The 15676-nt window shown below is 31.8% G+C and overlaps 1 protein-coding gene across 3 annotated transcripts; it reads right to left on the bottom strand.

Annotated features, from left to right (window-relative positions):
- Window positions 1-11: 11 nt before the first annotated feature.
- On the bottom strand, window positions 12-11212 carry LOC129245056 (cysteine dioxygenase type 1). Of its 3 annotated transcripts, XM_054883021.1 has the most exons (4): window positions 6803-6976; window positions 3763-3852; window positions 493-1069; window positions 12-422 (listed from the first exon to the last, which is right to left on the bottom strand). In XM_054883021.1, the coding sequence occupies exons 2-4, from the start codon at window positions 3772-3774 to the stop codon at window positions 241-243; spliced, it is 771 nt and encodes a 256-aa protein (XP_054738996.1). In that variant the 5' UTR covers window positions 3775-3852; window positions 6803-6976; the 3' UTR covers window positions 12-240. The 3 variants fall into 3 exon arrangements, with proteins under 3 accessions (XP_054738996.1, XP_054738995.1, XP_054738997.1); XM_054883020.1 differs by lacking the exons at window positions 3763-3852; window positions 6803-6976 and adding an exon at window positions 10401-11212; XM_054883022.1 differs by lacking the exon at window positions 3763-3852 and having other exon boundaries at window positions 6803-6975.
- Window positions 11213-15676: the final 4464 nt, after the last annotated feature.

The raw sequence follows: 15676 nt of genomic DNA, 5'->3' as shown, positions 1-15676 counted from the left end.
AAACCAGTGGCTGTCCGTTTGGATCATTTCTTTTGCATTTAAACAAATTCGTTATATACAAATTTTACAACGGACTCTACTATAAACATACATAAGCTTTAAAAAGATGTGTAATAAAAAAGGATTTAAAGGATTTCTTAGGTAGTCCTTCAAAGTTTTCAATCAACCACAGTTTTTTATGAAGTGGTAAATAAAGTTTTTTCGTTACAGTGTGCAAGGTAGTCACAAGCGAAGCAGTCTTTATTCTTTGGACTGGGTTTGACGCACGCCATATTTACTCGAAAATGTCACAGGGCATTTTATACGTTTACCAGAGTTCTTATGAAACACGGTACACTCATTGAAGGGTGGGCAATATAAGTGGAGCGACACTGAGGTGTCGATGTGGCTTGGATTTTCCACACGATGCAGACCAATATTATCTACAATCAAAGAAAAATTTCAATAAAAAGTTTTATGTTTCGAAGATTCTCCTATTTGTTACACGCTTACCATTTATATAGGCTACATCATTCACAGTTATAGTAGAGGAGCCTACTGCTTTCAGTTCTTCGCTATTAATTTCTTGACCAGCATCATCATCAATTAGACCAATATCCACGTTTGGCATTTCTACAATCTTCGTGCATGGCATTTCATATCTTGTTTCTTGTAGATCACCTTTAAGCATTTTCATGAAACAATGTGAATCAGCATGATCATGAATGGCTGAGCCTTGTCCTTCACCCCAACATAATATCATCAAATTGAATTTGCCATTACCGGCGTCAACCAGATTACGTGTATACTTGAAACGATCGAACTTGGCGAAACGTTTCCATTCGCTTGCATTCGATTTATATGTCAACATTATGTGATTAACCATCTCAATATTCACATAGTTCGTCTCGAATTCCTTATGAAGTGCGGCGATCAGATCTTTTAACGTATCAATGGCGGGCCCATATTTGAGAGGTTTTTCTATCCCCCGAAAATTATGTGTAGCATCGCGTAAATAACTCTCCTGGTCCATTTCAGTTTTATCGGAGTTGACTTTGGAAAGGGCCATTTCGGAACCAGCTTTATTGACCTGTGAAAATGGAAGTTAGTTTGAAAATTTTAATATCTGAAATTAGCATTAATCCTCATTTATTAGTTTTTTTAATGATTACTGCTTTTAAAGTATTGATTTCATTCTAAATTGGCGTTTTTTGATCAGGACATTTCGTTATTATCGAAAACGAAAAACATTCTACGAAACGTTAAGGGGAAACCGGTTTAGAAGGGCGAAACTTTGGTGTTCTTTGTGAATTTTTTGAATAAGGAAGGAATAATCAGAAATTGTTTAAACTTGGAGGGTATTTTACTCATATTTTTAAGTACACTTTAAAATTCTTTCAAGCCATTTCCGCCGGAAATAGTGGCGTTAGAGCGTGTTATCCATGGACGATCGCCATCCGAGTATCTGGCTGGTGGGCATTCCTGAAGTTGCAATTTTTCTCCGTATTCAACAACAATTTGTTTTTTCGTTAACAACATGTTTCCTAAGAATATGAACCTCATTATTTTGCTTAAAAAATATTTTTAATGATATAATCCCAGAATTAGGTTTTTATGAATTAGGATTGAATAAAGAATACTCCGAAAAAAATTTATAACGATTGGTCGATAACTTTTTGAGCTAGAAAAACGTCGTTCTAGCTAACGCGCGCTACGGGTGCTCATAGAATCGGGAATAATGCGAATTTCGCTTTAAAATTTTTACCACATATTCTTGAGTAGTTATACTAACAATTTATGCAATAAAAAAAGTCGATTTTTTGATAAGTCTAAACTGGTTTCCCCGCTTAAATACTGTAATAAAGTGATAATTGTAGGAAATTGAAGTTAGCGCTGCGGTCTAGAGACTCATTGTGACTTCTTCCAATTAAAATATTTTGTCTAATATAATATTTCTATCGCAGTTCACTTTTGGGTTTGCTGTCGCTAGCATGTTTAAGCGCCAACACCAGCCGAACATTTGTTAAATCCCATACAAATATCATAACTCAAACTAATTTCAAACCCATCTTTCACAGCGTGCTTTTGTTGGGTTTCTATGAATTTTAATATTAAATGTGTGGCTGTAGTTATTGCACAGATTCATAATTGAACACGCCCTCAGTTGGTTGTCAAAAAATCCCCGCAGCTGAGATCAGCTAATATCAAAACACTCTTTTATGTATTATGCTTGCCTAAAAAATGATTAAGTCTCATAAAAAATCATATCAAAAAGTCTAAAAAATTACGTAAAAATTCAGATATTTCTCAATAAGAAGCATTATTAAAGCTAAGAAATATATTAAAAATATTTTGTTACTGTAAATTCAAAGACAGTATTTTCTATATTTTTTGTTGACATTCTATTATTTTTAATGTTATCATAAAAGTTCGAATTTGGCAATAGCAACCCCGCCAATACGCTCAAGCAAAAAGACCAAACACTCACACCATCGCACACTTGACTGCCTGTTAAACTCACACCAAGGGTGTTTGCCAAAATATATGTATGTATATAGAAGAAGAGTGTTCTTACTTGTATTTTTGTACAATGGCTATAGTGTCCATTTTCCTATTTGTAATTGCATTCTATTCGAAACATGGCAACAATTTGATTGGCTGCCAGCGTTTAAAATTTGGATATACATAACACAATACAAGAATTAACAAACCCAGCGTTTGGCTTTGGTGGAAACGTATTATATATAAGGCCATTATTTTAGAAAGTCGAAAGGAGGTTTATTATTTTTTAATTTTATTCTAAAGTTTTTCTCAAAATTCATGATTTTGCTTAATATATATTAAACATGCTTGATAGCCGAAGGCCATAGTAGCCAGTGCTTTAGCTCTTTAAGTGGAATAGTTATTTATAATTGTTACTCTTTTAATAAATAAATAAATAAATAAAATAAACTTGCTTGCTTTGGGATCAATAAATTGTATTTTATTATCAACGTATTTTCGCTATATATGTATTATATAAACTTTTTACAAATTTTCAAAATTCAGACATTACTCCTAATGTTTGTGTACTCGTGTATTACTTCCAAGGTGTCAAAGAGGATCTAATATACATACATAAGCCAACTCGAAATTGTGAGAAATGTCAGGCTATACGCCACTTACTTTACATTATGTTTAAGCACATACATATATTGTAGTAAATGTGTATGTACTTATTTATTATTTATTATAGTTATATGTATGTATGTGTATGTATGTAGTTCGACTTGAAAAACATTATTCATAGGTTTTCGATCTCTCATTTGGACTGCTGGGCATTGAACTCATCGATGAGTTTTTGTTGCTTTTTGGTTGTTATTGCATTTGAACTTTTTGTAAAAAGTAAGTTTATGCATGTATTTGGGCAATTTATCTTTATAATAAATCTGCTTGTGCTTAGAAAGCGAGATAATGAGAGTAGAGTTTGAAATTGCTCCAATAAGGAGCAAAGGGGCAACATATTGATATTTAACCACGGATATGGATGTATACACATACATATGATTATATTATACATGTATGCATGCATATATAATATATTAGGGAGGGTTAATTTTTATCGACTTTGTTCGTAGGATATTTTGATTCTATTTAATATTCTAAGAAAAAACTCCATTATAGCTTAGCTCTTAAGTCAATTTGAAGCTATATTTAATTAATTTAACGTTAATATGAAGATTAATATTTACTAAAGCATTATGAATTATAATTTTTATATACAAACTTATACAACAAGCTTACAGGCTTATACATTTTTTGGCGGGAAAAATTTATTTCTGATATCTTTTTTTCACTTAAATAACTGTTCTCTGAAATAACCGCTACAGGGCGCTGCAAAAAATTAAATGTAATTATTAATTAATATTGTGATCGGAAAAGTGAATATGTATTTTTTTATATGTACTTATATATCAAATTAAAACTATCAAAAAAAAAAGCATTTTAAAATTTATATTTAAACTTTTGTTTGTAAACACTGATGATTTTTACAATTAACGACGTATTTACACTCATTTTGGCTTTAGATTCTCTTTAATTTCTACTTTACTGCTCTCTATCTTCATTACCAGCATTACCATTAGCTTCTTTTAAAATTTGGGAGACTCGAAATTTGTTCTAATGGATTTTTTTCCTAGAATTTATGTAGCATCCAAATATGCCACGAACAATGAACGAAGAAATCGTTCATTATAAATTGAACCGCTCTAATATATAAGCATATACATATATGTATATAGGAATGTTCACGTGTTCATATACATTATTATATAGACAAGGAGTCTATTTTGTAACAATATCGGATTTGCTAACGCCTACAAACTGCCGCTGAAATATGTACGCAGGTATACATTTATTTTTCCTATGAATAAGGAAGGGAAGGTTCAAGATTATTAAAAAATTATTTATTTAATAAATGGAAAATAACAATGAATTATTATTTTACAATAAAAAAAAAAAAAAAAAAAAAAAGGAGCACTAGCTGCCAGGGCTATTAAAAAATTATTAATCTTAAATTCAACAGAAAGTTAAACTTTTTCTTAACGACGTTATTACACAAAAACTTTGATATGCAGTGGTAAGCAAAGCAAGTGGCTAAAAGTGTTAGCAGTGTTGTTGATAAATAATATCGCATATATATGTGTGTGAAAATCCTGTACGAAAATGAATGGTGATCTGGCAAATAGAGCAAACTTTAATTAGAAAGAGAGAGAGAGAAAGAAAGAGCGAATATAATAAAATACTGCAAATCTCTAATCTCTAGTTACGGCCGACGTCATATTACTTGATCACGACGTATTACAAATAATAATATTGCGTTTATAACACAACGCATTGTCCTAATTGAATCGATACAACTTTTATTTTACTTCATGCCATGTTACAGTGTTTTAAGTTTCACACTTAATTGCAATTAATCGCAGACTCTCATCATTGCTGGAACCGGTGAGGTAATTTATATATTTCAATATATTAGTTTAAGGGGGGTAGACGGCTGTAGTGATCAATATCTCGTAAAGTATCTATCAAACAACTAAAACCTTATTCTCGTTGTCAAGTTGATATTTCACACTAAAAAATCGTTTTTTGTTTAGTTGTGAGTTACAGGATGTTAACAATTGAAGCAAACAAAGAGAAAATTCGCCACATTTTACAGTTTTCCTTTGAAAAACTTTGAAAAAGGCGAAAATGCATGTCAGACCGCTGAAATTGGATTGTGAATTGAATTGCCTCTGATGTGCTGATACTGTAACAGCTAATTATGCGAAATTTTGGTTTCGTCGATTCCGTTCAGGGATTTTTGATGTCAAAGAAAATGTCAAAAATGTCGATAAAATTACAGAAATAATCGAAGTTGACGCTTACACTCTTTACTTGGGGTTTGACCCAGCCTCTCCTCCTATTTGTAGTGTGCGTCCTGATGTTGTTCCACAAATGGAATGATCTACAGTTTTGAGCCGACTCCGGACGACAGATGGCTCTTTATGACAGGCTTTTTCTTGATGGAAATACACTCGGAGATTTGCCATTGACTGCCGAGAGGCAACCGCATTTTCCATCATTTGAGGTTTCATGCCCGGAGTCTCAATGGCAGTTACGCACTAATGCTATGTTAAGCCAATTTACCTATCAAAATTTCTCCTTTATTGTTTGCTATGTACAAACATACAGGTATGTACTTGGCTGGAAAAAGACTCCTCGCATTACGCAATAACTACTTTGAATTCCTTTGTCCTCAAAAACATCTATTTTAAGCCTAAACATAGCAGTCCCACTAACTTACCAGAACGCCAAATTGAAGATTTTTCGATGAACTCTAAAGTCATGCTTACAAGAATGGCTGGCAGGGCCATATCCGAAAATGCTTTAAGGAAATTAATATAAATGACGTACAACATGCTTGTTCCCAAATTAGCAAAAAATTACGACGAGATGCTGACAAAGGGCAATTTTTGAAAATGATTTATTTAAAATCAGTTTTATAAATGTAATTTAATCAAAAAGTATGCTTAAGAAAATGTTAGCAATAAATGTAATATGTATTGCAACTTCAGTTAGTTATGACCCGTTATGTTGGAAAGAGTTCAACTTGTTATTATTATCATTTTTATGAAGGAATTTAGGACCTCCTATAAACAACCAAATTCCTCAATAAATTTTGGCATTAGCTCTGTTTTATTGAGTTTTATTTCCCCCTCTGGTAAAATATGCTCTGAGGTATGCTCATTTACGAATTCTGTGCATTTTTTAACGACACTTTCATATGAAAATTATTGAAAGACTGGTGAACTTTCTGAAAGAGATGATTACATTTAATCTTGTGAATCCTTTGTGAAATTCTTAGTGCATTTCCTCACAAAAATTAAAAGGTGTACATACATATATTATTAAATATATGTATATAATTAATTTGACAATTTAATATTATGTGATTTTATAAGTGATTTTTTCATACGAACACTCCTCACTCTCAACTCGATGCTAAATTAATATTTTTTTAAAAACGTAATTTAAATGCTCCGCCATATTCATCGTGATTGAATGTATGTAAGATGTAACGATGTGTTAAGGTCAATGTTCAGTATTTTATCAGTTGATTATGGCATTAAACACACATACTTTTGTAGGTAGGTAAGAAAATCCCTGGGAAACTACTTCTAAGTGATTACAAAAATATGCAATTGTTTTGAAGTTTATTTTCCAATTAAAAAAAAAAGCGCTGAGCTAGACAAATTTTCGAAATTATAATTCAATAACTTCCTTTCCCAGTTCCAAAACTCACGTTTAGTTTAATTGTGACCCCTATAGGTATCCGTTTTTTAAATAACACGTGCTAGTTAAAATATTTGTGTGAATTAGAAACTCGTTTTCTTTTTTTTTTTTAATTGCTTTAATTTTTCCGGTGTTTGAATCTCGACGCGCACAATCCGAATAAGAAAATAGGAATGATTCGAGAAGCGACGTTCGTTGAGCTGAGATTGTAGCTCGTGATAGCTTCCTTTAGATTTTTACATACCTATATATGTACATATTTAATACATATATTATATTAGGTGCATAATCTATATGTATATGTGCGTATACATATACACATATTGACGATTTGATGTACCAGCGTAAATTATTCTGAGATGGGGTTTTTCATCTGTTTACTTAGTTGTGTATGTAGGCAGATTAGATTGTTCTATTTTTATGAACATACATACATATGTATATACACTATGCACCTACATACACACATACATGTATGCGTATCTGTTTATTTGACTTTTTAGGTTTTGGTTTTAAATTAATGAGTCCCAATCTTTATCTCCTTTTAGCACCTTTTTGTATTTTAAATCAACATTTGTTCAGATGTGATCTAAGCCCACATCTCTGATTAAATAAAATAATTTAATTTTAAATTTTGCATTAAAACTCAGCAATTCAATATAATGCATTACGCTCGTAGCAAATTGGTTGCTATTTTAGTAACATAAAACATGTCCGATCAAATTTTGGGGAAAGCTGAGACAGTTGTTAATGGAATATCCTTACATACGTATTGTATGTACTCGCTATCGTACACCCCAATTTCATGGACAAATTGGTGGAAAAATCTGGTAAGGTCTTATGCTTTCTTTGCGATTACTACTACTTTTACTAGAACTCATACATGAGATATAGGGTGGGCCATGTAAAATTTGCTTTTTAAATCGGATAAAAAAAAACGAATCATTATTTTTTGAAACCTTTTTTTTATTTTGAGGATTGAACATTGTCATTTATGAATGAAAAATAATATCGTTCAAATGACTGCCACGACTGGCTTTACAGTAGGCCATTCGATCAACCCAATTTTTAAGCACATTTTCGATTGTTTGGGCTCCAATTTCATGAATGGCAACTTCGATTTCGTGTTTTAAAGCATCAATCGTCTCTGGATGGTTCGCATAGCATTTGTCCTTAACGGCTCCGCACAAAAAATAGTCCAACGGGCTTAAATCACAGCTCCGAGGCGGCCAATTGATATCGGAATTTCGGCTGATTATTCGGTTTTCAAAAACGGTAGCCAAAAATTCGAGTGTAACTTTGGCAGTGTGACAAGTTGCACCGTCCTGTTGAAACCAAATGTCGTCCATGTCGTCCTCTTCAATTTTTGGAAACAACTCGTTGAGCATGTCACGGTAACGCTCGCCATTTACTGTAACCGCGAAAGAAGAAGAAGACTCACCACTTTGGAAATAGGTTTTCAATATTTTCAAATCTTGTTCAAGCGTATAGCGTCCCATTTCGTAAATGTCAAACCTTTAAGTAAATTATGAACACATTTGACATGTCATTTGTGTTACCATTCTCAAAAAAATAGGTGGTTCAAAAAGCAAACGCTATATGGCCCACCCTGTATGTGTGAGCTGCTAGAGGTCAGTTGCAAACGTATCACGCATTTTTAGATTTTTTTTACTAGCACGTCAGGATTGTTTCACTTAGGAGATGGGATTCAAAAAGCTATAGAGGCTAAAAGTATGTTTGCATTTATAATATGAACAAATGGGTATTCATTAAATGGTGAACATCAAGGGAATTTAAAAAATATTTTTGGAATTTTTTATCTACAATTTTATGAAAACTTTCTTTGGATTTACTTAAAAAATTTATAATAAGAACCTGTCAACACCAGCATACATATGTACATTTATACCAACTAGCAGTATTAATACATGCACGTAGATGTGGCTCAGACGCATTTTTCTTTAGCACTTATGGAATAACGCACAGACACATGAAAGGTAATGCTGATTTTACCATTTTTTTTTTAATATTTTTTGTGGCCCCACGCTTTTATGAAAAACATCAAGGGTAATAATGCTTCCAGCAAATTTTTAATATGTGTTTTATTTTTAATTTTTTAATTTTAATCTACAGTACAAATGGCCTTACAGACAGCCTAGATAGAAATATATAAAAAACAGACCTCCTTGGGCAGTTAAATTGTTAACACCTAATATAAATACCACCTTAAACAATTAAATTAAGAATTTTTAATGAAATAACTCGTTAAATTTCCGAAGTGCACTAGCAATAGATGCATTACTTGCAATTATAATCTTAAAGTGTTCCTCTTGCGAAAGCTCCTCTGCGGAACATTACAGCTTATACGCGCGAATAACACTGGACAATCAATGAATGGTTCCTTTAATTACATTGAAAGTGAAGTCATTCTTTTGAATGAAATACGTTAACAATTTTATTAGCTAAACCCGCGGCTCCTCTAGTTTATAAAATGAAAAGCCTAATGTATTTAAGACTTATAAATAAATTTCTAAAATCGATAGTGGTTTTCGACTAATGCTACTTCAAAAAAAGTAGATGATCATACTTAATAGCACATAAATAAAAAAAAAATTAGTGGCAGCGCCATCCAAACATACTTTTATTTAATGTATATTTATATATTTTTATTTAATGTATTTAAACGTTCTCAACTATAATTTGCGTGATCGTATCGTTCTGCTTAATTCATTTGTACTGTTATTTGCTTTTCTTATTTTTATTCATTTAATATCTTCTTCTTCTTTCATTCTTTGAATTTTTAAATGAATGAATTATACCTGATGAATATTGCGTCAAAATTTCAAGTCGTTTGGAGCACAGAACTTTTTTACATAATTCAGAAATTCATTTTGGGAGATGTTTTTTAAATAATTACACCCTGCTAATAACATTTTGTACTTTTAAGATGACATTGACATTGTAGATCAAATCGTGTACAACATAAATTTGTGTTTAAAAATTTCCATATATCCCAAAAATCTTTATTTGGAAGCCAGTGCTTTCTATACTTGTTACATTAAAAATTTTACAACTTCGCTAATTTTTGATCGATTTCAGATTTCAGACGATTTCACAAGAAGGAAGTCAAACGCTTTTGAAACATATACAAGTATGTAGGGTTTTCTTATGTTAGTTTTGCCATAACTCAAAATCCACTAGACCTTTTTCACGTAATTCACTAGGGAGCTCCTCTGTTTTTGTTTTTTCATAATTATTAATCTTACAATAACAAATTAGTTGATTTTCTGTTTTACTGAAAATCATTTTTTTGGCTTCCAAGAGCTAAAATTGAAAATACTTCACTTTTTTCGTGAGGCCTTCGGAGATTCATTCTCACTAGTGCAACTTTCAATAGTGTAACTTTTGCAATGAAAATTTATACTTAATTTAATTGATGGAACAAACCATCACTATCTGTTTCGCATAAAAAATTCTTAAAGAGATGTATTTCTTCGCCGAATTAACTTGTGCATGAGATTTGTAAAAAAAAAAATTGAATTCAATAACTTAAAAGTCATCAACATAAAACAGATATTTCTCATATAAATTAATGTTGAAGCACTCACCATATTGCGTCCGTGAGTTGTAGCAGCAATCCTTTGACTATCACTATCTTCACCGCTGCTCGTCGCTGTTGAGTCTGCAGTATTTGTTGACTTCAGTACTAGATTACTACGACACATTAGTGAAAACTGGTACTGACCGCACACACTTTTTAAATGCTACGCAATTGTTTATAGCGTCTTTTAATGTCTATCTCAACTTGTTAACAACTTTTACGAAGAAAGTTTGCTGCACAATAATTTAATAGCGATTTGTACTATTGATCTTCAGTTGATATGTAAAATTTGTGTTAATAATTTGTGGTTGCAGTGGCGCTTGCGTGTTGCATGATTATTCACTTGGTGGTAATGTTTTCTTAATGCGCTTGTAACATTTTGATTTTCACTAATTACTGAATGCTTGCGATGCTGTTCACATGAATTGTTTGAATGAATTAGTGGCATTTGTTGATCGGCAATGTGAGGTGTAACTTCGAATAGCGCTGAAACATTTGTGTAGTGCAGCTGCATAAATTTGTGGCTTTTATTTACAACTCGGCCATTACCACAAAACGGCTATAGACTACAATACAATTAACTCAATTCGAAGTGGCCCTAACTCCAGTTCTCAATTCTTGCTTTCTTTCTGTTTCTCTTGTTTTTTATTACAATCTTAAGATTCTCTGTTTCTTGAGGTATGTTCTATCGTTTAGGTTTTTTTCTCTTTAAGTCTGGCCGAGGTGGTTTGTTGTCAGCATCCAACAGCGTTTTTGGGGCACATTCATTTATGTACACACATACATATGTTAACATGTGAGCATTTTGAATGTCTTCGATTTTAACTTCACGCAATTCAACAGTAGCACTTCAGAGGCAGTTTTCAAGTCATTAGCATAAACAACGGTACGTTAGGTAGTCGGCTACTTAGATTCTTACATATGTATATATGTAAATATATAAATATTAATTTAAACATACATAATTAAGTGGCTATGATGTGTTCCCACAATGCGACAGCTCTTTCTTTCTCTCTTACATATCTTTCACCTCCACTAATTTTATTATTGTTTTGTTGTGGATATTTCACTAAATACAATAATAACTATTAAGGGAAGAGAAAAGTTACGTGACTTTTTATTACTAGCACGGCTTAGACGGAGAGGAGTCTTTGGCAATTAGTAGTTAAAAAGTCGCGGTTGTAGTCGCTGATCTGATAAGTTTATTCTCTACAATTTCGTCAGCAATATGACGATTTGTGCGTTGTTTGGTGCTATGCTGTGTTAGTGAATTGAGAGAAATTAATTATAGGATAAATGTAGATCAATGACATTACGTGGCTTTTGTTGACAAATATTAAAGTTGCACTGACGTGGTCTTCACTGATTCTAATAAGATGAAACGTGAAAATCTGGGATTTTTATACATATAATATTTTGAATAAACCATAAAAATTACTAGGAATAGACTGCAATAAAAACGCAATAAATTAAAGTTAAAAATTTTCTGCGTTCTAAATTAAGCCCCAGTTTTACAGTGCAAGCTTAAGTCCGCCTTACCGCTCAACTAAGTTTAAACGCTGCTAAACTACCTTTGAAAAACTAACCTTTATTTGTGTCATTAACAAAAATATCACACTAAATTAAAAAAAAGAAAAAAAGCAAAGAAAGACTGCTCTTATCTACAAGAAAATAATTTAAAAAAAAAGCACAATTCGAAAATTAAGTAAATTCTGTTGTACACTACTATTAAAATAACATTTGTTGTGATGCCACTGCCATAAAAAATTAGTATTTTCTAGGGCTCATGGAAAAAATTTATTTCGCAGTGGTTTTTTTAATCAATTTGTTTACTCATATTTTGTTGTGTATTTGTTGCTTAAATGTACAGATGCCATTAATCAAAAGATTAAATAAAAACAATAACAATAATAATACACAAATAAAAACAATAACAATAAACATACACATACATACATATAGTACATATTTAGTACGCATATGGACACTTTTCTTAGCGTAATGATAACACTTTATCTATTTAAATATAATATTATTATTAATCTAAAGTTTTTTTTGTAAAAACGGGCTTGTACTGATTTGAATTTAATTTTTGTGAATCGATTTATAAAGTAAATATTTATTACACTTCACTACTTGTCGGTGTCTGGTGTTGCACGGGTGAATTTCGATATTGCATGTAGCGATGAATTCCCGGAAATGCTGATACAATTGACATTGATTCCATAGAAGGAAGCTTTGATACAAAATTGCATACCATTAAAATTCTCACTCTCACTTCAAAAAGGACGAACATTTTTGCAAACTTTAAAATCTCTTTTTGAAAAATCCGTCGTTTCTGCACTTCTACACCTATGCCCGATTTGTTAAATTTATATTAAGATGCTTTAAGGGGTTACATGGGTTTGGTGGGTTCAAAAAATCGATTTTTTTTTGGCTAATTAATTTCTACAGCATTTTAAGAATATTATCGTAAATTTTCAAGTCGATCCGAATAATAGTCTCGGAGATACAGCCTATTTTTACTCAAAACTTTAAACGCGTTTTTATCGGAACCGTGTTTTCAAAGTCGGTTGTCAAATGTTCTCGAAAACTACTTAGCCGATCTTGATCAAATTTTACACAGGTGATCGAGATATAATTTACTCGTGCTTGGACGAAGGATTTTATTTTTTTTCAATTAGAACTATTTAAAATAAAAGCAAAACGTCAAGCAAATTTGACCGAAATTTTAATTTTTTTATTGTAGAAAAATTTCTGCCAAAATTCCAGTTTTTACATTTTTTTCTTTCCTTCATTCAAGCACGAGTTTAGGGTCTTAACTAAAACACTTATTTTTGTTTTTTCATTTTTGATGATCCTGTCAGGAGGTATGCTGACAACGCCGACGCACCTTTTTTTCGAGGGGTCACCGGAATTGACGTCAAATGGAGGAGTTTTAATTTTTTTTTTTGAAAATTTCAGAAATTATTCTTTAAATATGTATCCTTTAGACAGAAAAAAGTTTGAATTAAATAAATAATTTTTTACATAGAACAAAAAATATTGAAAATAGGCCTTTTTTTACCCGACGAAACCCATGTAACCCCTTAATCATACTGAATAATTATTTTGTTATCACCCAGGGATGAGTAATCGATTATAATTGGAAGCAATGAACCTTTTTGCCATTATCGAAAAAACCAAAGCCATATATTATTGTTTAATAATTAAAAATAATTTTGATTATTTGTTAATTTTGTTTTAATTATTTTTGTTAATATTGATTTAATAAAATATTTTTTTATTAATGCAATTACTTTTGATTACATTTAGATAATTATGGTTTACCTTAACTGAAAAGAATATTCTTTTGCCCTATACACCCAACCCTCTTTTTACACGATTTTGAAATGACGTATGTACATAACACAATGAGATAAGAGTACCATTTAGGTCGCGTGTAACTGGATAACAAGTTTTTTGACAAGGTGACACAAAATTACTGACCCAATTTTGTTTTGTTAGGTGGTTAGGTGTTTGGCCAAGCTCCTCCTCCTATTTGTGGTGTGCTTTTTGTTGTTGTTCCACAAATGGGGTGACCTTCAGTTTTAAGCCGACACCGAATGGCAAACGGCTTTTATGAGGAGCTTTTTTATGGCAGAAATACACTCCGAGCTTTGCCACTGCCTACCGAGGGGCGACCACTATTAGAAAAAACTTTAACTTTCATCTTTATACTGAGTAAAAAATAATAATTTAAAATGAAAGAAAACTTTATTTCCAAAAATTATAAATTTTCCGATAGGGTGATTAATTTTGCACCACCTTGTATAAAAAAACTCGAAAAAATAAAAAGCAGTCGCTAATAACAGACTTTGTTGCAACAAAAAAAACCAACAGAAGCCGTTAATAATTTGAATAAAACATAAAAAATAGGCTGGACATATCTGACATAGTATCTGACTTATGGTATGCAGGTATACTGATTATAGTATTTTTGGCCCAGTCCTTAATAAACGTGCACGCTTGTTATCAAGTAGCGATGAATAGTTGCAAATCTCTAATTTCTAATTCCAATTTGAATTCTTGTATGAGTTTTGTAATTATGGATCGAATTTTCACTGTAGCCTAATTTAATTTTGTTTTGGTAATACCAATAAATTCTTCGTTTTATAAATACTTATGTAATGTGGATTTAAGTTTTACTTATTTTGCACGGTTTTTTGGGAAAATACTTCGAGCTTTTCATTTTGCACGATTTTTTAAAGTTGTGGAACATATCCCCAAATTTACCATATTTCGGATGTATTTTTTTACGCAATTTTTAATTTTTTTTGCACGTTTTTAAGGAACTTATCTGTCGTGTAAAAAGAGGTTGAGTGTATGTTTGTTTGTGCTGTACTCAACTACGGGCAGCAGTTCAAAAAGCTGTTGTATTATTCAACATTCCGTTGACATTGCCCAGCCCTAAAGGAAATATCCAGTGGTTTGGTTTCTGTGCGTTGTCTATCAGCCAGTCGCCACTTCGTGGAGTTGTGTTAATCGAAACGAATCTTAGCCTGATTTTTTCAAATTGAAAAAAAGAATTTATATAAATTAATAAATAAATTTCAACACGATGTTGTATTTATCTAAATAAAACAATTTGTAATTTCTCATTTTGAAAACTATTTGTTAGTGTGTTGTGTAGTTGTTTTTGTAGCTATAAACATTTCCCGTATGGGAAATGCTGCTGGAGTGGCAATACTTAATCGGATATAAATCGGATATTAGAATCGACTGTTGAGGGAATATTTTAACTCAAACACAGCAATTCGCGGTTTCCCTCTACACTTGCAACGATTGGCCTTCCGATTTATTCATCAGGTGAAAGGGAAAATGGGTACAAGCCGGTTAGGATCAGTTTCAATATTTGAAATCTGCTCATCTTCGCCTTTGAACTAGCTTTGATTATCATTAGCTTTTAAGCAGGGAGCCGCGCCCCATTGCATTAGCCTCGACTAGTTCCGTTTGCATAACATGATTATCACGTCTTTTAGTCGTGAACATTTCTTACTTTTTTGTTCCAAAAGTACAACGTGTGACAGTAAAAGTTGTGCAGGCAAAATTTCATATGCACGTGAAACTACATATAGATTTAATATAGTAATGCTGCATACCCAGTTTTTCATTTTCTTATCAATTTAATTTTTTAAAGGACTTTAAAGAGAATATATCCAGTAAATAGTTTTGTTTAACACAAAAAAAAAAGAAAAAAAAACCCAATAAAAGTTGATTTTTGTCGTTTTTTCTGTTTTTAGT

This window comes from Anastrepha obliqua, chromosome 4 (genome assembly GCF_027943255.1).
Source record: "Anastrepha obliqua isolate idAnaObli1 chromosome 4, idAnaObli1_1.0, whole genome shotgun sequence".
In the NCBI taxonomy this organism is placed as follows: Eukaryota; Metazoa; Arthropoda; class Insecta; order Diptera; family Tephritidae; genus Anastrepha; species Anastrepha obliqua.
The sequence above is the reverse complement of the archived record's forward strand: the minus strand, read 5'-3'. Positions and strand labels throughout refer to the sequence as shown.